General features: G+C 42.7%; 1 protein-coding gene and 1 non-coding gene across 3 annotated transcripts; one reads left to right on the forward strand and one right to left on the reverse strand.

Moving 5' to 3' along the window:
- The first annotated feature begins 10,708 nt into the window (after positions 1-10,708).
- On the forward strand, positions 10,709-11,977 carry CCER1 (coiled-coil glutamate rich protein 1). 2 transcript variants are annotated; one of them, XM_075552734.1, is made up of 2 exons: positions 10,709-11,627; positions 11,724-11,977. In XM_075552734.1, the coding sequence occupies exons 1-2, from the start codon at positions 10,709-10,711 to the stop codon at positions 11,975-11,977; spliced, it is 1,173 nt and encodes a 390-aa protein (XP_075408849.1). The 2 variants fall into 2 exon arrangements, with proteins under 2 accessions (XP_075408849.1, XP_075408847.1); XM_075552732.1 differs by having other exon boundaries at positions 10,709-11,977.
- A 3,131-nt stretch (positions 11,978-15,108) lies between these two features.
- On the reverse strand, positions 15,109-15,296 carry LOC142451965 (U2 spliceosomal RNA). Its single transcript, XR_012785058.1, has one exon. It is a non-coding gene; the product is annotated as a U2 spliceosomal RNA (small nuclear RNA).
- Positions 15,297-24,985: the final 9,689 nt, after the last annotated feature.

Here is a 24,985-nt window from a genome sequence, read left to right on the forward strand (position 1 = left end):
TAAAGGGTACCACCTTTTTGATCTCCTCTTCTGTGGTCTCATCAGATCTGTATAACAGTCTGATGGACTTTTGTTTGTTGATCTTATATCCTGCCACTCTGCAAAACTCTATAGCTCCCAGTACTCCCCTTATGGAGCTTTTTCTTTCTGTGGCAGCTTGATGCCTGCTTCTTCTATGCATGTCGTTATGTTTGTGACATCTTCTGCCATTGCCTTTTGTTTCTCCTGTGTTTTTGTTGAGGTCGTTGGGGCTGATGGCTGTATGCATTGCATTGTTTTAGAGGAGTCATGTGCCATTTTGCAGGGTGTCAAAGAGCACTGGCTCTCTCTGGGAGACCTGTAGGAATGCTTCTTCAAACTGCCTACAGCTAATTTTACTATGGGATTAACCTACCACTTTATCCTCCTGTGGCTCCCCTCTCAGGGAAGTGCCCCAGAAGGCTGGGGGGTTGCCTGCTTTGGTGCTGTGGAGTTTGGGCAGAGGTTCTTGCAGCAGCTTGGAATGTTGACAAGTGTTGGCCCAGCTGCCTTATGCCCCCAGGCACACAGGCAGGAATTCCCCGATAAGAAGTTGGGCGCAGTATCCCCTGGTGGAGGTCGGCAGGCCACACTGATATATCTTAATGATGAAAACTCATGTTAATTTGTTTGAGTAGTATGTTGTTATTGTTGTTAGGTGCTATCATGTCCAACACATGGTGATCCTAAGCACAAAAGAGAGAAACTCTGCACACAGTCCTGCACCATCCTTGCAATTGTTCCCATGCCTGAGCACATCGTTGCAGCACAGTGTCAATCCATCACCTCGAGGGCCTTCCTTTTTTTTGCTGCCCCTGCGTTTTACCAAGCACAAAGTCCTTCTCCAGGTCCTGGTCTCTCCTGACAATATGTCAGGAGTATGTAAATATACATCTTGTCATCTTTGCCTCTAAGGAGCACTCTGGCAGTACTTCATCCAAGACAGATTGGTTTGTCCTTTTAGCAGTCCATGGAACTTTCAATACTCTTCTCCTGCACCATAATTCAAATGCATCCATTTTTCTTCAGTCTTCCCTATGAAATATACAACTTTCACATGCATATGAGGCCATTGAAAATTCCTTGGCTTAGTTTGATTTACCTTAATCCTCAAAGTAACATTCTTGCTTTTCAATACTGTAAAGAGGTCTTGTGCAGCATATTTACCTAATGTGACATGTGTTTTGATTTCTTGACTCCTGGTTCCATGAGTATTGATTATAGATCCAACCAAGAAAAAAATCATTGACAACTTCAACCTTTTCTCCATTTATAACAATGCTACCTACTGGGCCAGTTGTGAGGATTTTAGTCTTCTTTAAATTGTAATCCATACTGAAGGCTGCAATTCTTAATCTTCATCAGCAAATGCTTCAAGTCCTCCTCACTTTCAGCAATTAAGACGTGTCCTCTACATATCACCAGTTGTTAATATGCCTTCCTCCACTCTTGATGCTACATTCTTCTTCATATAAGTCAACCTCTGTGTTTTGCTCAGTATACACCTTGAACTAGGGCGATGAGAAGATAGACCCTGATACACACCATTCCTGATTTCGAGCCATGAGTCCTATAGAGAAATATTAGTCAGAATGTTTCAAAATTTGAGAAACTTAAAATAACTATACAGTGCCACAAACTAATGTCATTTAAAAGTGAAAGGGGTTCTCTTCTGATATTTTAGTGCACTGCCTCATATCTATATTATTGTGAATGAGACTAAAACAGGAATTACATTTCATATTATACTGCTATATCATTTTTCTATCACTGCCTAATTACCATACAATTAGTGGCTTAGTAATAGAAACACCTATATATTATTTGCCATCCACTTACCGAACTTAATATATGGTGCACTTGGATAGCTAATCTTTACAAGGTCTGAATGATCTAGCTTGGCTCCTCATATTTCTATGTTTTCATTGATGCTTTCATGTATGTTTGCCATGTATTAGTGCACCTAAATTTGTCCCTATTTTTCACTGATGGCATTAATAGCTTTCAGTTTTATATTTATGCCTTTGATCCATCTTGAGTTCATTTTTGTATATGGTGTGAGGTATGCATCCTGCTTCACTTTCTGCCAGTGGATATTGTAATTTGCCAGCACCATTTGTTAAACAGGGGATCTTTTCCCAATTTAATGCATTTTGACCCTTTGTCAAATATCAGTTGTCTGTTGGTGGATGGATTTACCTTTCAGTTCCAATTCCGTTCCATTACTTCGTGTCTACTGTTGCATCAGTAACAGGCTGCTTTTGAGCACTTTGTGTAGAAGGTTTTGAGATTGGGAAGGGAGAGACCACCCTCTTAGTACTAATCTTCAGTAATGGTTTGCTTATCTGGAGTCTCTTTCCTCTCCATATAAAATTTGCTTTTGTTTTTATCTGTGTCTCTTTAAAGAATGGTGTTAGAAACTGGGGTGTGAAACATTATATTTACAAAGCCCTTTGAATAATATTGACACTTTCACACTATCATGTCTTCCTATCTATGAGCATGTTTTTTCCCCTATTTATGTAAGTCTTTTAGATTATCTTTGTATAAGTCCTTTGCTTCTCTGGTAAGATTTCTTCCTAGATATTTCATCTTTTATGTGGCTATTTTGAATAATGATATTTTCTTTATTTCCTCCCAGGAGTTCTCGCTGTTGCAGTAAAGGTATTCAACACTATGTCTTGATCTTTTAAGTAGATCCAGCAATTTTCTTGCTTAAACTATGGAAGTTTCTCTGTATATGATCTCATATAGTATTTGGTGTCTTTAAGTTTATTAAGACTTGTTTTATGGATTTCTTTTTATATATATATATGTAGAAAGAAAAGCTTGTAGTTAGTTCAAGGATCGTTTGTGGGCCTTTAGGAGTGTTTTCCAGTCCAGTCTGTTGGGGCACCATGCCCTGGCCCCAAAGTCCACTTTCAGCATTCCCTGGGTACCTTGCTTCTCCATTCCCTTGCTGTTCCGCTGCACTCCCCCAGTGCTTTGCCTTGGTGTGGTGGGATCAGGTCAGGTGCAATTCCCACACAGTGTCTCCGGTGCTGTCCCCTGTAGCGCCATTGGTCACTGAGGGGCATCATGTCTCGTAGTGGGGCCGGCCATGTTGTCCTCTCTGTGGACTGGCTGCTCTAATCAGGGACATCATCCTCATGTCCTGGTGGCCAGGCTGTGCTCCACTGTCTCCTCCTCCCCCTTCATCTGCTCCCGTGTGCTCTGATCAGACAAGTCCCAGAGCTGCTCTCCCGGAGCTGCATGTTTTACGGATTTCATAAAACTTTTATCATAGTGTTAGCTGGTGTCATGGATTGAGTTGGGTACATTCAAAGTAGGTGTCAACTTGGGTGGGACATGTTTCCCAGTAGCTTATCCATTATACAATGATGGAAGCAGCACCCCTGATGTTTTCAGATGTCACCAGTTCTTCAGTGGTAAGGAAGTTAAGCTTGATGCAATGCCTTTACTGGGTCACAGCCTTGATCTTATGTATGAGAAGTGTCCTCATAATCAATTATCTTATAATAGATAGGAGAGAAAAGCAGCAGATATAAACAGACCAGACTGCAACCAAGAAAGACAAGATAGGAACTCAGCCTATCCTGCAGACTCTGGGTCCCTGCACTGAAAAACTAGATCAGGAGAAGATTAAGAAGAAGGACCTACCCCTAGAGCCAGCAGAATGGGAAAGCTAACCCCCTGAACTCAAACTTCTAGCCTTTAAAATCTGAATTAAAAAAAATCTTTCTATTAATGTAGGAGCCCTGGTGGTGTTGTGGTTACACATTAAAGCTGCAATTCGCCAGATCTGCAGTTCAAATCCACCAGCCATGGCTTTCAAACACTCACAGAGACAGTTCTACTCTGCCCTTTAGGGTCACTTTGAGTCAGCATCGACTGGGTGGCAATGAGTTTGGCCTTGGTTTTCTTAGTGCTAAAGAGCCCTGGTGACTTAGTGGCCGAGGCATTGAATGCTTAACCACAAAACCAGTGGCTTTAACTCACCATCCACGCTTCAGGAGAAAGATGAAGTTGTCTACTCTGTCTTACAGGACACTACGCATTTGCGTCAACTCCAGAGAGTCTTGTTTTTTGTACCTTCGAAAAGTCAGAGGTTGAATACCAGGTACTTAGTCACCTTGATCAACAGGTGACAGAGATTTTTTTTTTTACTGTTTGTTTTAAACTGTTGTCTCACTCAAATTCACTGCCAGTGAGTCAACACTGATTTAAGTGATCCCCTGTGGGTTTTGAGACAGTAATTGTGTATAAGACTATGAGGCCCAGTCTATCTCCCGAAGTATTACAGGTGGTTTTGAACTGCTGACCATGGGACTCACAGGCCAACTACCCCATCAGGCCACTGCACACATATTTGGAAAAAGTCAAGTTCATGAAAGCATATGATCATGTATGCTCTGTACATTTAAAAAGTTGTATCCCATATCATTATATTAGGTAAAATATAAATTTCATATTCTTTCCAAATATATCAGATAAATCCAAATTCATTCTGAAAAATTGTACTCAAAATTCATTAGCTGAGGTTCGAAGATCAATTGTAAAATACCAAACTCTTATTAGCACACTTAATTTCACTCCAGTAAAGTATAGGATAGGTATTGGTAACCTTAGTAGTTTTTAAATGTTCTTTTCCATTAAATACAAAAATGAAATATCTACTCAGTGTGTTGTGTATGGGAAGTCTTGCTGACTGAATATTAAATGAACTACTACTGCCATCAAGTGTTGAAATGTATTCTCTTCAAACCACAGAAATGCACCAAGAAGAAAAACCACAAAAAAACCCACCAGGGGTGCAATATGTGTTTCAACGTAACAAAAGAATGTTGTACACACCCACAACGTGGCACCACCGAGTTTAATGCCATGATTTTATCCCTTGTTGGAATTTCAAAACCCCAATAGTCTCATTAAAAAAATTCTAAAATACAATCAAAACTAGTTAATGGGATGGACTTTTGTTTTTTTAAATAAAATTCACCTGATATCTGTGGCAAATAGAAACAGGCAACCCTTCTGGTGGTGCCTGTGACTGGCTTCTGGCCAATGAAATACAGAAAGGGAGTGCTTGCCACGAATGTTGAGTCCATGATGACAGTACATTTATATGTATGTTTTGAACATCACACGCACTTGTGCGCACAGGCACGCACACATATCACACTTTCTAACATGCAATCAGGAGATTAAATTCTCTTTGCTGGTTTGATAAAGTAAGCAGTCACACTGAGGACACCATGGGGTAAAGAACAATAGGCAGCTTCTAAGCAATTGTGTCAATCTCTAAAGAGCAGCCTGTGATTTTAAGACTTTCCATGGCCTGAAGACTTAAGGTATTCTCCAGTGAATAACAATAGAAAGGTTAGGCCCTCCTTCAGACAACCCCAAAGAAAGGACTTTAAACTCACCAGGACTTTAAACACCCAAGGGAATGATCAGGCTTTGGGAAAGAAAGCTCCTGAGAAGATGTACAGGCTCAGAGACCCCATAGAAAATCTCTGGGAGGCACAATCAACATTGAATCTGTAATAACGTGAACAATCTGACTCTTCAAAATTCACTCGCCCCGAGTTGATGTCTACTCTGATTTTTCCTAAATTGGACCTTCAGTACAGAACTTAATCTGAATGATAACTTGATTACAACCTGGTGAGACCTTGAGCAAAGGACCTAGTTAGACTTTCTGGGACTCCTGAAAATTAAAAATTCCGAGATAATTAATGTGTTTTTGGTTTACATCACTATGTTGGTGATAATGTGTTACACAACCACTAAAATATCGTGACATGTTATATTTTAATGTTAGATCACAATATTTCATTTTGCAGGATTTGGAGAATGTGGGTCAATTAAAAAAATAATGCATCTCTAAACAGCCCTGTAAATATCCCTTGATTGTATAACAGACTAGTTTTTCTAACATCTGCAGGTGGCAAACTTGAGTGCTTTCTTGGTATATGGAAAGTTTGCATTATAATATCAACCTACAGAGAAAGCCAAATAATCATATATCATAATGTGCTATTAAAAAGAGAACAGTGCGTTAATGTGTTTTATATTTAGTAAAGATACTAAGTGTGCAAGCTACATCTCAACAGGTGAAGTGTCTGTAAAAAGTGTGACATCAGGATGGTGTCTGGCCTCTGACATCACAAGAAGGCAGGGGAGGAGCACTGGAAGCATCAGCATCAGCTGCCCGAGTGTGTGGGCACCCACAGGAGGCCCTCCTGCGCAAACAGACACAGCTTTACTTACTCATGGGCCAGGAAGCTCACGACTCTGTTCCCTGCTCGGTCTCCGAGGTTGTTGTTCATCTGCTTTCTCTGCTCCCAGGGCTGCTTTCTCTGCTCCCAGGGCTCTCTGTTGCTGAATCAAGGACTTTCAATCCACAGGTATCTCAGGGTCCAAAGGACACATTCCACTCCTGGCTCTCATCTCAAGGTTGAGATACCGGCTTCCTGCTTCTGAGACGGCTCCTTTAAAACCAGAAGGATGGTAAAGCTGATTAATCTCCTCCTGTGTTAGTCCAGGTGGACTAGAGAAACAAATTCATAGACACTCATATGTGTTTAAGAAAGAGGTTTATAGACAAGAGCAATTGGATATTCAGAAAATGTCCCAGCCCAGTCCAAATCAAGTCCATAAGTTCAATATTAGCCTATATGTCCGATACGAATCTATAAAGTCCTCCTCAGGCTCACAAAACACATGCAGTGACACCGAGTGCAAGAAGATCATAAGCCATTGGGTGTGAAGTCTTGTGGCTCCAATGGTGGTGTAAGCATCTCAGCACTGGCAGGGGTCTCCATGTGGTTTCTCTGGCTCCAGAGGTCTGGCTCTCTCCAGAGGTCAATCTCTCTCCATGTGTCTTCTCCACAGGGTTGTCTCACATGGAGTGAGCTGAGAGAGTCTCCCACCTCCAAGGAGGAATAGCAGGGGTCCCAGAATCCTCAGGAGAACGACATACCCACACAGAGGTCTCATTGGCTATCACCTGATTGACAGGCTAGACTCTACCCTTTCACTCTTAATCCTCTCAAATTGATGAATGATCTTCATATTTCTACAATAAAAATTAATCCTGTTGTCTCTACTCAAGTCCTCCCCCAATGCGAGAATACTTTGTTCTAATAACCTGGCATTCTGTGATGCTCTCCTTCCTGACACCATCCCTGAACACAAAATGGGTGCATAGCAAATATGATGAAGAAAGCTGATGGTGCCCTGCTATCAAAAGATATAGCGTCTGGGGTCTTAAAGGCTTGAAGACAAACAAGTGGCTATCTAGCTCAGAAGCAACAAAGCCCACGTGGAAGAAGCACACCAGCCTGTGTGATCATGAGGTGTTGATGGGATCAGATACCAGACATTAAAGACTCAGAACAAAAAAAAATCATATTAATGTGAATGAAGGGGAGTGCATAGTGGAGACCCAAAGCACCTCTGTAGACAATTGGACGTCCCCTTACAGAAGGGTCACAAGGAAGAGGCAAGCAGTCAGTGTACATTATAGCACCGATGAACTATACAATGTTGCTCCAGTACTTTAATGCTTCCTCCCCCCACTATCATGATACCAATTCTACCTTATAAATCCAGAGAGACCAGAGGATTTACATGGGTATAGATAAGAGCTGGAAACACAGGGAATCCAGGACAGATAAATTCCTCAGGATCAATAAGGAGAGTAGCAATACCGGGAGGGTACAGGGAAGGTGGGAGGAAATAGGGGGAAACAGATCATAATGATCTACATATAAACTCCTCCCTGGGAGATGGACAACAGAAAAGTAGGTGAAGGGAGACGTCTGTCAGTGTATGATATGAAAAATAACAATAATTTATAAATTATCAAAGGTTCATGAGGGAGGAAGGGTGGAGGAGGGAGGAGGAAAATGAGGAGCTGATTCCAAGGGCTCAAGTAAAAAGAAAATGTTTTGAAAATGATGATGGCAACATATGTACAAATGTGCTTGGCACATGTATGTATGTATGTATGTATTGTGATAAGAGCTGTATGGGCCCTCAATAAAATGATTTTAAAAAAACAAGAAAAAAGTTAAAAGAGCTCAAGCAGAAAGAAAATGGTGATGGCAACATATGTACATATGGGCTTAATACAGTTGAATAAAGGATTCTTAGAAAATTTGTAAGACCCCCCCTCCACAAAATATGGTTAATTAAAAAAATAAATTAATCCTGTTAACAATTATTCACAATGGAATTATTTATTCTTATTTGTATCTTGCTGCCCTCCCCAGCTATCCTTTCCACTGCCCACCCCCACACACATATGTTCTTACCCTGACTCATTAGAAAAAGAGTAGTTTTGTGGAAGTTACAGACTATGACTGTGTCATTATATTAAGTAATTCACTACACTGTGTAAAGCTCATATTATTTAGACAGTAAGTCATAGTTTGTGAATACCTATAAAATTATTTGTAATTTTCCTAAAACAAGGAAGAAACCTAGACATTCTGCTACAGAACCATGGTCATTTTTGAAGCTTTACATCCAAATGCAACCTCTTTTACCACATATGTCCTCAGAGAAATACAGTTGGAATATCGTCATTTCATTTTGAGTTCAGCAGAGCAGGAGAAAAGTAACAACACCTAAAATCACAAAAGGGGACACTGGAGGCTAAGTGTCAGGTTACACAAACCAAGGATGAAATGAAAGGAAGCTTAGGGAGTCTCTAGGTACCAAGGCAGTGGTTGGAATCTTGATCCAAGACGACCCATACTGTTTTCAATTTTCATGCAGGAAAGAATAAATGACCTTTGGGAGTGGCAGGGCTTTTGCACACTTTCCATCTCTGTCACTTAAGGACAACCTGAAGAGTCTGAGGCTCTCACAGGTAGTTTCCCATGTTGCACAATCCCACTCAGCACAAGAATATTGGAAAGGAATATGCTCAGGGATCATTTTCTCTAGGCTTAAACCTGGTAGACTTACTTGCTGTTTTCTACAGTGGGATAAGAAAAAGTCATAGGGGACGGCCCTACTTTCCCATGTGCCCATCACAGATAAGTGTCATTGCATGTGGTGTATTCTATTTCATAAAAGCAAAGTCTTACTAGGAAAATGATAGCAGCGGCTGAGTCCTTGCTGTGCTAAGTGCTTTCATGCTTTAAAAAAGCAATGCAATGTGTGTGCCGTCGATCTCACCTGATCACAAACCTATAGTACAAAATACCACTGCTCCTCCAGGGTTTCCCAGGCCGTATTCTTTACGGAAGCAGATTGTCACATCTCTCAGAGCCAGCTGGTGACTCTCCAACTACTGACCAGTAGTAGGCTAGCCCCACTGCAGCTGCTAGGGCTCCTACCAATGTACTAGGTACTACGATCAAATTCACGACACTGCGAGAGGTTACTATTAAAACTGAACCGTGTGTTTCCCATTCTCAATTATTTATATACTTAACACTGTGTATGGTCTGTAATGGGCACAGGGAGAGATGTTAAGAGCCCTCTGAGACAGATTATTTGTGTTCTCAAGAACAAATCCTTTCATCCTGGTGCGGTACAGTTTGCAAAATGCTTCCCTTGTGTATTTCATGTATTCACCACAAGGTCCCTCCTTGAGGTGGTTGAGTATCATAAGAGCCATAGGAACTTAGGCTCTGGGTTCAAACGAGCCCGGGTTTGAATCCTAGCCCTGAAGTGGATTAACCCCACAAGCTCAAGCGTGGTCAAATTAACCAGCTGCCTAACGTGAGCGGTATTTCAATGTCTGACTCGCAAGACCGAGGTGAGGATCCCCGGCCCGCGTGTGGTTAAGGAGCAGCCGTCATAAACGTGGCAGCGGATCGCATGGAGAATGTGGCTCCCAGGAGTTAAAAGAAGGATGTGGAGAAGTCGTGGAGCCCAGGTCTCCTTACTTTAGAAGCTTTTTAAAAAAATTTCCTCTGCTGCTCTAAATGTTTCTCAATGCCTCAGCCCTCCTAGCCAACACCCTGAAATAGCGAGATCGTCCACAGAAGTGGCCTCAAGCGTGGCCTCCGTTGGGATGACCCCATCCTCAGCCCCGGCGGCCCCGGCTCCCCTCCTGCAGGAGCTGCGTCACAAGCCCCCAGTAGAACGTTCAAGGGGCACCCCCTTCCAGCGGGAACCTGCCCGCAGTCACCAGGAGAAGCACCTGGATCCCCCATTGGCTGTCGCCCGGGGCAACCAAGGACGCTGAGGGCACGTGGGCGCCCCAGCCAGTATTTAAAGGGCGGCTGCGGGGCGCACCACCTCAGTCCGGCCTGGACGGCCACCTTGAAGCACCTGGGTTGAGAGGGAGTCCCAAGGTAACGCGCACCCCCCGCCTCCTCGTCCCCCAGCCGCGCCTCTGCCGAGGGGGCGTGTGCGGGGTCTGGGAGCGGGTCGCCGGGCGCGCTGCCCACCAACACCTTCCTCCCCCACCATCCTTACCCAGCCCCAGTCCCACCCAGACCACCTGGGCGCGACAACTCAGGTGTGAAGACCCGGAGCGAGCGACGGAAGCGCCCAGAAGAGGGGGCCGTCCTGGAGAGAGAGGCGTGACCCCGGCGGCGGCGAGCACGCGGCGCGGCGCGGACACAGCCCGGCGACGAGGCTTCCCGGATCTTCGCGTCTGGCCCAGCTGGACCGCAGTTTCTGGGACAGGACGACCCTTCGAAGGCGCAGCGCTCTCTGAACCATGACCCAGACCCTCCACAAACGGGAGGACCCTCTCAACCTGGGCGCGGGCGGGGCAGCCTCGGCCCCCTTGCGCACCTGGTCCTCGTACCCCCGAAGGCGCAGGGGCGCCCCGCTTTACAAACGGCGACCCCACTACGGTCCCCAGGCTGAATATGAGCCCCAGAGGAAACAGCCGCGGCAACAGCAGGGCCCAGGCCCTTGGTACCATCCCCCCCCACGGCCCTACAGGGCGATGTATGCCAACCCGGGGCATCCCGAAGGGCCCTGGTACCCGCCCCCGGCGGGATTCTGCAACGTCCCCTGCCGGGTGCAAATGATCCGGGTGTATGGCCTGCACCCTCTCTGCTTCTGCTGCTGCTCCTGTTGGCGTGGGGCCTGGCACCCCGGCTGGGCCCGGCCCTACGGCCGGAAGAAGCGATGGGGCCGCCGCGGCCGCGGCCTGCGCCGCCCGCCCCGCCGGGCCTTCCCCAGGAGCCCGCCGGTCGACCTGCGGATGCTGCTCCGGCCGGTCAACCTGTACGGGTGGCGTGCACCGGGCATGCGCGCGCCGCGGAACACCACGCAGTTCATCATGAACCAGATCTACGAAGACATGCGGCAGCAGGAGGAGCGGGAGCGCCAGCAGGCGGCGCTGCGGGCCCAGCAGGTGCAGGCCGCCCCCCAGGCCCCGCCTCTGGCCGCCCCCGGGGGAGAGGCGCCCCCCAGCGGCTGTGCGGAGGACGAAGAGGGGCTGCAGGAGATTGTGTACAGCGTGGTGGCTTCCAGTCCGGCCTCTCCAGGGGAAAACCAGTGCCCCACCCCCCCGCAGGGAGAGGACCAGGAGGAAGAATGTGAGGAGGAAGTGTGTGCTGAGAAGGAGAGCGAGGAGGAAGAGGAGGAGGAGGACCTGGAGGAGGACAACGAGGAGGAGAGTGAGGGTGTTGAAGAGGAAGAGGAGAATGGAGAGGAAGAAGAGGAAGAAGAGGTCGAGGAGGAGGAGGATGGAGAGGGAGAGGGAGAGGCTGAAGATGGAGAGGAGGTCGAAGGGGCCGACTACGAGGAGGAGGGGGAAGAGGAAGAAGAGGAGGAGGATGGGAAGGAAGAGGTAGATGGCCAGCGAGAGGAAGAAAACCACTTGCCTTTGGAAATGCCTTTGTCAATCCTAGTCGGGTCAGAAGAAGAGAGAGAGAACTTTCTAAACTGCCATTATTTCAGCCCCAAACAGACAAATCCCCAAGTGCCGCCCGAAACGGAAACTCTCTTCATGCAACAGGACATGAACTGTTAGCCGTCAGAAAAGTAAGGACTGCAACGGAACGCAATGAAGCCAGAATGGATCAGCAATTCATTCAAAACCAAGGGGGAAAACCCGAGTTCCATTAATAAACACATTAATACGGAACCTGTTCTTTGGCCATTTTAACATGTTTAAATGTTGGTGTGCTTGCTGTATGACTATAGTTGGCAGAAGGGTTCAGAAAAAAATCAAATATAAGTAAATTGGAAATGATTAAAGGACAACTATTTTCCCCTCCCTTTTTAATACTCCTTTTGGCATTTCCCATTCTAGACATTTGCTCTCTCTCTTTTTTTTTCTTTTTTTACACACTGGGAATGCTGAAAACATTTTTTGGGACAAAGGCGTAGTCTGTTTATGCATTGAGCCTAAAATCAACAGATCAATTAAATGCGTAACAAAATCCTCCAGTGCTCCTGGCACAATCACTGGAGCCGTCTTCGAATGCCTCTTTAACATTTTTTGACTTGTCCCTTCACCGTTTTTTATTTCCAGGGTAATTTGGTTGCCTCATCCGCAGTACCTTGTGGCATCGCTCATGTATATTCCTTGTTCCACAGAGCTATGGAGCTTCTGCAGAAGAACATGACGTGGCTTCTGTGGAACTGGTTCTCTGCCAGGGCTCAACAGTCCATAACCCATGCATGGAGAGGATTCCCCATGGCCAGAAGCCAACTTGCCCATCTAGTTAAGATCCCAGGTAACTGCAAACAGTGGAACAATGCTTAGATTTTGAAGCCCTGTTCCTGGATGTATTCCTTGTCATCAATCCAAAGGAAGCAGAAGGTTTTTTTGCAGAACAGATTTTTTTTTAATTGGCCTTTTATGGGCAGCATACCTGTTTTATATGTTTCCCAGTTTTGTCTTCCTTTGAGAGTAAAACAAAGGCGTGTAAGCTGGGATGAGCTGGTTTTGATAAAGTTTTACAATTACCTGGAGAGTGTAAATCATTCAAAACAACACCGTTTTGTTTAAACATTTTTAGGAAATAATAGCACATCTCTTTTAGGAAATGAAGTCTCATCCTTTCATAAAAGGCTCCATACATTGTTTTTTTTTTTTTCACAGAACATCCCTATTTGAACGGTTTAACCTGGACTTCCCCAAAGTTACATCTTATGACAAGCTATGGTCTAAGTACAGTTTGAATCACAGCTTAGTATTTACTTATTGAAGAGAAGACAAAGTGTTATACCTACGTGGTGAGGAGTGATACTGGTTTATGTCCGTGTATTTCAGCTTTCAGGGTGATAAGTTGTTAGTCAAAATATCAAATAAGGTGTTAACTAAAAGTACCTTGCTTCTCACTCTTAAAAAATGATAACATGTACTTCAGTGGCCAGCAGACTAAATAGAGGGAAAAAAACTGGGAAAGAAAACAAAAACACAACATGGAAGGTATTTTGAAATTTCACCAGACGCTGCAAAATGTGGCAGTAAATAACCAAAAATTACACTGTACAGAGACCATTACTTTCTACAAGATGTGTTTCTCAGTGAAGCAGTTTAAAATTGGCCACTCATGGGTCTATGGTCTGGTCAAGGTACATATATAGGAAGAAGCCAAGAATCTCTTCGGATACTGAGCAAATAATCACGAGGTCACACTCAACTATGTTCCTTTAAAGTCAACCTTTCATGTAACACTGGCTTCAGAATCACATCCAAACAATCTTCATTTCATTGCTGCAAACAAGTCTATTTTGAATCAACATAGAAGTTCATATATTAGTTGCCTGTATAGGTTTGAAAAGGCATTACCTGGTAGTACATGTAAGCGAAGGCAAGCAAGGCCTCAATGAGTTGGCCATGTAGTTCACCCAGCCTGATTCAACAGATACCTATGGAGCCACCAGGTGCCAAGCCTTGTGGCCAGTAACATAGCCACAGTGATGAGGAAACAAAACCCCCACTCTTACCATGCTGCTGTTTCCTATAAAAGCTAGATCTTCAGAGGAGAGATAGACAACTTAGTCATGACAAACACTATGAAGCACATCACAAAGCAACCTTTGTTTGAAGGTCAGACATTGTTGGCAGAAAGAATCAGGAATCTGAAAGTTCAAGAGTAGGAGGTGCTTGGTGCTTTAGGAGGAAAGGGGAAAAGAGCAGGACAAAGTAACCAGAAGGAATGACTGGTGGGAAGACAAGAGCAAGGCAATGTTTGAACATCCATTTATATGCATACAGCCTATATCTTCTGAAATATGCACCAACAAAAATTAGCAGTAGGTTAATACTTCCAATGAGTAATGATTCTTTACCTGAATACTTATTTTTTTAGCCAGCCATTGTGATAGCCCTTTTTCTTTACTAATATCAAGTCAGTAAGCCGGGCCAGGGCACAGGTGGTCCATTTTAGTGCACACGACTTTCAGACAGAGAGCTCTCCACTTAACACATAGTGAAAAAGTTCTAACGATTATTTTTTTAGCAAGATAGTTTTCAGTTCTCATGGAGAACGCCTGAAGTTTATTCAGTGTAACTTGATAGTTCAATGGACTATAAAGTATTAGCCAGGCACAGAATAGACCAGTATTTGGTAGTGAACATGGCTAAGCCCTGGATTATTAACCAAAAGTTGGCAGCACAATCTTCTCAAAGCATCCTCATAGCTACTCCAACATCTCTGAAACACATGGGGTCACTATCAGCTGCAATTGATTTAATGGCAACTGGTTTGATTTTGTTATTTTTTTAAGTTGAAGTGTTAAATGTACACTTGGAGAAAATTCATGATTTTCAAAATGTGATGCTAGAAAGGAAAATAATTACGAGATGTCCCTGAGTCATATCTTTCAAGATGAGAGGCATTATTTTCTTTAAATTGTCACACACACACACAAAGATTATAACCTTAAATAATGTAAAGAAGGCACAAACCACTCTTTCAAGATTCAAAAAGCCAAAGGGTTCCTCTTTACTTCAGTCTGTCAACAGCTCTTTAGGCAAGTCTCTTCGAATACAAATGTCCTGAATAGTGGGTGGGGCTCAGCTTTTCAGAGCCCTCTTTGCAGGCTTGTCCTAACCATTTAAAGATTCAAATTGGTGGCTGAAAAAGCTTGCAAACTCTCTAATTCCCAATAATCATCTCTATCATTATATCAATAACAATAGGCAGAAGAGGGTGCACCATTCCTGGAAGTACTGCGATACCAGGTCGATGCGTGGAGAAGACAGAGCAAGCTCATATTCCATCTCCCTGCTCCAAAAATCCATGCAATATATTGTCCTTGGATAGAGGACGTATCAGATATTAAACTGATAAGAACAGATACACTTGATCTTAGTCAAAAGGCCGAGAAGTGATTGCTATACTCAATACTTAAAACAGTCAAGTCCAACCTTATTTAACTCATCTTAATCCTTATCTAAACTACTCTATTGATCCAAAATCTATCCTTAAAACTGTGACTGAATCAAGCCAGAGCCAATTTCTGTCAGCCATTTTCACCTTCTGTCAACCATTTCCACTAAGCAACATGGTCTCTGAGAAATTCAAAGGATGATTTCATCCCTTGTACTCAAAATATACATTCATCACATTCATTTTTACTATTTCAAGCAAATAACCAAAGACAACAATGAAACACAAGAATCAAAACTTCAACTTTCCTTATTCTTTCCAGAACACAACCCAGGAAACTGCATGGCCATATCTGACCTCTGGCGACCCAAAGACAACAAACTATCATGTGGCAGAGGTCAAACAAGCACCCTCTCTCCATCTCTATGATTTGGTTCTCTGGTACCCCACTCCCAAGGTACTATAATGTGTTAATCGAGGTAAACTAGAGCAACAAATCCAAGGAGACTCATATGAGTGTAAAAGAGAACTTTATATCAAAGAGTAATTGCATATTAAGAACACATTCCAGCCCACTCCAGATCAAGTCCATAAGTCCAATATTAACCCATATGTCCAATACCAGTCCACAAATTCCTCTTCAGACTCCCATAACACATGCCATGATGCAAAATGCAGGAAGATCACAGCCCAATGGGTGGAAAGTCTTGTGGATCCAGTGGTAGTGGAAGCATCTCAGCACTGGTCGGGCCTCCTAAAATTGCCTTTACTACTTTTAAGTCACTTTGTTGTTATTATTTGTGCATTGAAAGCTGTCTTAGTTATTTCTGAGCTAGCGTGAATCTACCTCTGTTTAGTGCTAGTCAACTAAGGGCACACAGACAAACATCAAGAAAAGCTGACCGAAAAGAAGAGAGGGACTTAGGTATAGGAAGGGAGGCTGGATCTATGTCTTAGAACTGCAGTCTAAGAGCTATATGCAGGATCCACTTGCGTTGGGTCTTTTTTGTCCTCCGACACAATGACAATGCTCCATTATATCATAAACCTGTTGTGAAGACCAAATTAGCCAATATTCTAAAACAATTTTATTTAGATAATAAAACATTGTGAGTCATTATACATTAAACTGCATTTTGCAGCCATGTTTATCAGTTAAATATCTAAAAATTAAAAAATAGTCAGAGAAAACTCATTTTATTGTAATTCTGATATACACTGATCGTTGGCTTTTTACTACTGAACCCAGCATGAACACTCTTGCTATTGAAACTCTCTTTGTTTTATTGTGAAGTGCAAGGGTAATTTATCAAATGGTCCTCTAAAGTTATAGAAAGTCTTATGAAACAGAAGTAACAAAATTTGAAGCTACTACATATCGTACACCATGCATCTAACTCTACATTTCTAAAGGTGGTATCTCCATCTCTCAACCCTTTCCTGAAGAATTTTGCACACCTTGACTTACGCCTTGTCAAAACTGAAGCTTTGCCATACCTTGTGGAACTCAGATCATGTCATTTTCAATGTCATTTGGGTTTGAACAAAAAGTTCCGAAGGGGCAATATAAGTGACAGCTCACTAGATTAGGGACAAAGGAGCATTCCCTAATGCCTTCTCTAAACAAGATTTAACTTTTCACGCCAGCATAATGGGGTTGGAAAGAAATCAGGCAGCTATTAGACACCTATGGGAAAGATCCAAACTGAGCATCCTCAGACACAAGCCACCTTGGCCCAGGTAGGAGGTCCACCTGAGCACACAGACTAGGCCCACGCCCTTGACATCACCTGGGTGCTCTTAAACTAAGCCAATAGGATTAGCCTATACCTTCAATCCTGTCTCCCCAGCCAGAGGTTAAATACACAGGCCACAGTAAGGCCATGCCCCTTTTACTCTGTTTTTGTTCAGCTATAAGCTGTAAGCAGAGGGAGGGATCTCTCCCCAGTGTGGGTGCACATGTGCTGCCTGGGCGATGTGGACCACGCTCCCTCTCTGTGCTCCCTCGTGGCCCCTTGGGATTTCAGGGTGCCTCAAGTGTGGGTTTTGGGCTCCTGTTCCTGTATTCTTTCCAAATGGTTTTTCGTGCCCAGAGGCAAACTGTGACTTCCACACGGCCTGGAATGCTTTCCAGAAATAGCATGTACCCTTTGAGACTGTAATACGTGAAACTTCCCCTTTAAAAACTCACTTGGATTACAAAAGTGCTGGTGTAGTGTGAATTCTTTCAGCACCACAAAGCTAGAACGAGGTACCCCAATCCAGGACCCTAACATAAGGGTTGTAGGGTGGAGGGTGGGGTGGGTGGGATAACATCCCCCCCCGCCGAAAATAATATCCTACTACCCTGTAAAATGAGCAGGTGCATTGTTGAGTTGGAAAAATAATTCCACAGTGCAAATCCGCTGCCTCTTATCATCACTGGAGTTTCCAATTTTCTGACAACTTTTTATAATAAGCCCTTGTGATATCCTGTGGCCTTTGAGAAAATACATAGATTCGCCCTTTGGGGTCCCAAAAAGCAGCTGCCATACATTTCTGGGCTGACAGCTCTGCTTTGAATTCTGGCCCAGAATATCCTTTTGGAAACCATTGTTTTCACAGATATCTCTCTCTCTCTCTCTGTCTCTGTCTTTCTCTCACTCGCTGGTACTAATGACACAAAAATAAGTGTATTATTGACAGAACTTCTTGGTAACAATCTGTTGACGACAACAGAAACATGTTTAAACAGATTTTGTTTGGGATCAACCTGTGTGTATATGGACTGATATCCTAGTAGCGATACTTCTTGATTTACAATGATCTGATCTCTTGTTATTGTAAATGTGCTGCTGGTCAATAAATCTATAAGCCAGCAGCATCAGCACCACTGCCTGAAAGCCTGTTAGAAATGCAAAATTTAGGCTGCCCCTAAATATGCTTATTCGAATCTGAAGGCATCAAGACATCTAAGTGATATGATACACCTTAAAGACATTAATATATTGTGGGTTAGGATTAGATCTATTGAAAAGCCTTAGTGGAACATATATAAACAAGTTTATCTCAAGGAAATGGCTCACTTTGTTGCAGGCGATGAAAAATTCCAAATCAGTGGGCCGAATGTCAGACTGGCGGCTTCTCTGGGATTATGTAGCTAGAGTGGGTGAAGAACCCAAGAAGGGTGGTCAGATCAGAGTCTTCTATTATCCCAAGGTCAGTAAGTCACATAGCAGGTTGCTTACTGACAAGACAGAGACTAAAACTCTCAGGATCAGCAGGTAATATATTAGGCCATAGGTTCAAATAGAAAAAACAGGAGATAAATGATGTTAGATGCAGCAACAAGCAGGAGAGCTTTGCCAGAATGTCCATGTATATTGGAAGCAGGCTATACCCTTCTTGTTGTTGCTTCTGTCAGGTGCCAGCAATCCACACAGGACACACAGCAACCTTTTGAACAACAGAACTAAACAGTTCCTGGTTCTGCACCATCCTCACTGTAGCCAAAGTGTCCATCCATTACGGAAGTCATCACATTATATAAGATCTCATCATTGGAGCTGACTGCCTCATCACTGCCCAACCACTGAGAAACAGAGCCCAGCCAAGTTGACACACAACCCTAACCATCACACATGGGTTTCTAAATTCCTGGTCATCTTGTTTGGCTGCCTCATTCTAAATATCTTTCACTTTTTCAGCTTGTTTTAAAAATATGTCATTTTACATTTAAGAATCTGGTCATCTTGCCCTTGATCAAGCCCTACCAGGCCTCCAAACCCTCCAAATGTAACAGAGGAATTACTGAAACCAAAATGAAGGCTGAACATGAGAGTGGGACAAGAGGAAAGTAAAAGGAAATAGAGGAAAGAACTAGGAGGCAAAGGGTGTTTATAGAGTTCTAAATGCAGGCATGTACATATGTAAATATATTTATGTATGATGGGGAACTAGGTCTATGTACATATATTTATAGGTTTAGTATTAAGGTAACTGATGGACAAGTGCTCCCTCAATGCAAAAACACTTTGTTCTATTAACCTGGCATTCCATAATGCTCACCTTTCTGACACAATCACTGAAGACAAAGTGGGTGCATAAGCAAAGGTGGTGAAGAAAGGTGATGGTCCCCAGTCAAAAGATATAGTATCTGGAGTCTTAAAGGCTTGAAGATGAACAAGTGGCCGTCTAGTTTAAAAGCAACAAAGCTCACACGGAAGAATCACACCAGCCTCTGTAATCATGAGGTGTCAATGGGATCAGGTATCAGGCATCAAAGACCCAGAACAAAAAAATCATATCATTGTGAATGAGGGTGAATGTGGAATGGAAGCCCAAATCCTATCTGTAGGTAATTGGACATCCCCTTACAGAAGGGTTGTGGGGAGGAGGCAACTCATTCACGGTACAGTATAGCACTGTTGAAACATAAAACTTTCCTCTAGTTCTTTAATACTCCCCCCACCCCCGACTATCATGACCCCAATTCTACCTTACAAATCTGGCTAGACCAGAGCATGTACACAGGTAAATATAAGAGCTGAAAACACTGGGAATCAGGACAGATTACCCGCTTGGGACCAATATTGAGAGTAGCCATACCAGGAGGGGAAGGGGAAGGTGAGGGGAGAAAGGGGGAACTGATCACAGTGATCTACTTATAACCCCCTCCCAGGGGGAAGGACAACAGAAAATTGGTGAAGGGAGACATCAGTCAGTGTAAGACACGAAAAATAAAAATTATAAATTATCAAGGGTTCATGAGGGTGGGAGGGAAAAATGAGAAGCTGATACCAAGGCCTCAAGTAGAAAGAAAAGGTTTTGAAAATGTTCATGGAAACAAATGTACAAATGTGCTTGGCACAATGGATGGATGGGTGGATTGTGATAAGAGTTGTAAGAGTCCCCAATAAAATGCGTAAAAAAATAAAATAATCTGGTCATAGTATATAGACGCACTTCTAATAATCTATACACTCTTTATATTCAGCCTTGTATAAGCCTTCTGATTTTATTAACTGCATCACATTAATCTTGTGTTATCTAAGCTCAGTTCACTGAAATCATTAATAAGTAAAACCAATGAAATACTTAGAGACCTTAGACAGGACCAGAGGGTTGTACCAAATAAATTACTGACATTGCTCAAGGAGCCAGTTTAGTTGTAGCCATCCACACCATGCTGTTCCCCTACAACAGAGAATTGAGAAACCAAGTGAAACGGACACAAATGACAGTCTGGAAACCCAGGTGAAGAATTAGATAGAAAGCTGAGTGACAACAGTGAATAAAGAAATTTACAGACCACAAGTGCCCAACATAGCCATAGTGATGTTTTTCTTTTTTTAAATTAATTAACTTATATTTTTTAGTGAAACATTTTTCTTAGTCTTGGTAGAGTGTCTTTAATAAGGTCCAATTAAAAAAATAGCTGAAAGGGGATCTGCGGGGCCAACTAAATTCAAGTTTAAAAAGTCAACTCAAAAGTTTATGGAGACTGTATTTTTACATTTCAAAAGGATAATGTACACATATTTTCTCAAAGAATTCAGGACAATCATGACTTTTTTTAAATGAAGAAGTTTTAAGAAAATTGAACACTATATTGTTTAGAGAGAGGCCAGACATTGTGCTGAGGACTGGTTTCCATTATGACAATGAACTTGCTCATTCTTCCAAGGGTATCAGACTCTCCTACAACATTGTATTAGCAAACCGTGCTCCATCCATCCTACAGACTTGCCTGGCAGCTGCCATTATGAAAGGACGTAATTGAAGGATGCAGAAGTCTTCAAGGAATGGCGATAAAGATGAAAATACTGTCTATATCCAAGTAGTGAACTAGATGGAGGATATCTTGACAAACAGTAGCTTCACATTTTTACATTTCTCTTCAATAAAGGTTCCTCTGATTTTGTAATATTTTTACTTACCCATGTACACCCATGCCCCACTTATTAATATGGGTAGGTTGATTAATATATTTCAGCGAAATAGGTTAGGTTAATTAAGCAAAAATTGTGAAATGTGAAAATGAGGAGGACCACATCAAATGCAGAATGACAATGTAATTCCATCACCACCAATTTATGTCATTGCATAACTGCCAAACCACTGAGAATCATGGCCTAGCTAAGTTGACACATACCCTAAATAACCATCACAGCTAGTGTTACTCTTGTTTCACACCTCAGCTCTCATTACTGCAGATATGATTCATCAATGCACAAAACAGGCAGAGGGTCTTTTACTATTTTCAAAAATGCAAAGTGTCAGATAATAAGATAGTTGAGAGGAATAAGTACACACAGAAAGCATGGTTTTGTTGACGGCTACCATGTTTGGGAGGGAGAGGGCAGGAAATTACTCTCTAGAAATTAGATATTTCATATGTGGGTGAAGTCAGCACAAGTTGACAAAGGTAAATGAAAGCGCTAAGAAGTACATGAGAAACAGAGTCAATTTCAGTAAATGCTGTAACATATACAATTTTTCAACAACCGTAAAAACAACCAAAATAGTTATGTGGCTATATATGTATGGATTCACTTATATTTATAGAAAGGCCAGAAAACAAATGAAACTCACTGCATCAAGTTGACTCCAACTTATATTGACTTTATAGGACAGCGTATAACTGCCCCTGTGGGTGTCCAAGACTGTCACTGTTTATGGGAGGTGAGAGCCTGAATTTTCTCCTATGAATTGGGTGGTTTCGAACTGTTAACCTTAAAGGCTAGCAGCCCAATGTGCAACCCACCATATAAAAGGTCTCCCATACCCAATTAATTGTATAGGTATACTTGTATGCACATGTATATATGCACATCCAGATAAATCAATTTATCAATTATTTTAACAACCATATATAAGGCACAGCTATGGAGTTTCTGAGACTTAGCCAAACAGCTCACAAGACTGATTTACTGGGCTTAAAGTCTTGGGGGTATATTCTTGGAGAACAAACTAGTCAATTGGCATAGTATACTTCACAAAGATAAATTCCTACATCCAAGTTTAGGGGAATAGTGTGTGTAATCTTAAAAATGTGCAAGTGATATTACTAGAATTCAGATTCTTTTCTTACCAAGAGAAAGATTCTAGGAATGTTCACAATGGAGTAGCTAAGGCTTCTGGGAAATGTAGTCCCAAATGTTGTTATGGACTCCATAAATGTTCTCACCAAACCCCAACTTCATTCCCTTGACCTTTTTCCAAAACCAAACCAAACTCACTGCCATCAAGTAAATTCCAACTCATAGAGACCATATAGAACAGAGTATAACTGTCCCTGAGGGTTTCTGAGACAGTATCTCCTTATGGAGCAGAAAGCCTTATTTCCTCTCCCACTGACCAGTTGGTGGTTTTGAACTATTGACCTTGAAGTTAGCATCCCAATACATAGCCAGTATACTACCAGCCTCCTTGGATCTATCTCTTGGTCATTTAATATATAATTATCAGTCTCTACTCATATCAAGCAAAGAGAAGGAATAAAACCAAAGGCTAAAAGAAGCTGCTAGTCCAGAAGATTACTACTCCACTTGAATCACAGCCCCCTCTAATGTGAGACCAGAAGAACTGGTTAGTGCATGCACAGCTACCACCACCAATCATTCGGACATATTATGAGGTCTCCAATGGAGTGTGACAAATGTAGAACATATTCAAATTTCTGAAAAAGGCCAGACCCATTGGACTGAAAAAGGTAGAGGAATCCTTAAGATTATTGTATCCCAAGTAATTTTATTCAATATAGTTAGTCTAATTTTCCCTTACAACATGCAGTTAGCCTAAGGTACTTTACTTTGTGCAATTTCTTTGGAATTTTTATAACTTGTTACATTGATCAAAAGTAGACAGGTTGGGTGTGGACATCACCTAAAAAGGGCCAGACAATGCTGAGAGTTGTCTCATATTTACCTGAGTGTTCATGATTACACCCTGGGTTCTGCTCTCTAGACAGTAAGCAAAGACATCCTGAGACTGACCTAAGAGCCTTAACCTTATTGTTCAGTTTCTTGCTCAGGGTCAACAGTTATTTCCTGTGATTATCCTGAAACCTGGTTTAATATAAAATATCTATATGTGTGTCCCCAATGTGTACATTCTAAAGCCACAGGTATATATTCTGTAAGTATTCTGATCGCTAGGGCATCACTGCACAGCCAAAGGCATTGGGAATTCCCCCTGCTCCCTCTTCCTTATCGGAATCTCAAGGATTACTCCGTCATGATGTTAATGGCTTCAGGGTTTCTGTACCCCACTTCACTTTCCTCTATAAAATCAAGTGGAAATGCTCCTGTCCAGCCCCAGAGCCAGCTGGAAGCAGTACTGAGTGATGCCCTGGTTGATCTTCACCCCATTGCCAATTAGTCGATTCCAATGAATAACAACTCCACAGGGCAAAGTAGAACTGTCCCTGTGGGTATCTGAGGATGCCACTCTTTACAGGAGTAGAAACTTCATCCTTCTCCTGTGGAGTGGCTTGCGGATTTAATGTGTTGATCTGGTGGTTGGAAGCCCAGTGTGTAACCCACTATGCCATCAGGGCTCGGTCCTCATCTGTTGTTGTTAGGTGCCATCTAGTAATTCTGACCCACAGCGACCCTTTGCCCAACACCACCTGGTCCTGCAATGTCCTCACAATGATCCTACGCTGGAGCCCATTGTTGCCCACTGGGTCAATCTATTTCCCGAGGACCTTTCTCTTTTTTGCTGCCCCCCCCCCTCCTACTTTAGCAAGCTTCATGCCCTTCTCCAGGGACTGGTCTCTTCTGAAAAGATATCTGAAGTATGTAAGATGAAGTCTCGCCATCGGGTCGGAGCATGATGGCCCCGCTTCTTCCAAGACAGATCTCTATGTCTTATTAGCAGGTCATAGCACTTTCCTTATTTTTCCCAAGCACTAAAATTCAAATGCATTGATTCTTCTTTGGTCTTCCTTATGCAGTGTTCAACGTTCCCATGCACAGGGGGCAATGGAAAATACCACGGCTTGGGTCAGGTGTGCCTGAGCTCTCAAAGTGACATCCTTGCTTTGTGATACTCCAAAGATGTCTTGTATGGCTGATTGACCCAATACAACTGTTTGCTTGTAATTTTATCTCTTGACTGCTGCTTCCATGAGCATTGCTGATTGATTCAAGCAAGACAAACTCCTTGACAATATCAACCTTTCTTCCATTTATCATGATATTACCTATTGGTCCAGAGGTGAGGATTTTGGTCTTATTTACATTGAATTATAATCCATATTGAAGCTCATTTGTAAGCACCCAAAAACAAACAAAAATAGTATCTTTCAGTTTAACCCCAGATCAATTTTTTCCATATGTCAGGAACGATGTAAAGGAATCTCTATCTTTTTAATTTGAGCCTACATATCACCTTTCGGCCAAACAATACATTGACTTATAAAGTTGACAATATGACTCATGAGCAATGTGTCGTCTCAATAATGAACTCCGAGAGTAAATGCTTACTTACCATCAACCTCCAAAAAGTTAGAAGACGAGGCAGTGAAAGGCAACTCAAGCTCAAACTCAAACTCCCTGCCATTGAGTCCATGTTGATTCACAGCCACCCTCTAGGACAGGGTGCAACTGGTCCTGTGGGTTTCTGAGATGGTAGCACTTTATGGGAGTAGAAAGCCTTATTTTAGAACTGCTGACCTTGGGGTTAACAGCCCAACACATAACCACTAT

The sequence above is a fragment of the Tenrec ecaudatus genome, chromosome 6 (assembly GCF_050624435.1).
Source record: "Tenrec ecaudatus isolate mTenEca1 chromosome 6, mTenEca1.hap1, whole genome shotgun sequence".
In the NCBI taxonomy this organism is placed as follows: domain Eukaryota; kingdom Metazoa; phylum Chordata; class Mammalia; order Afrosoricida; family Tenrecidae; genus Tenrec; species Tenrec ecaudatus.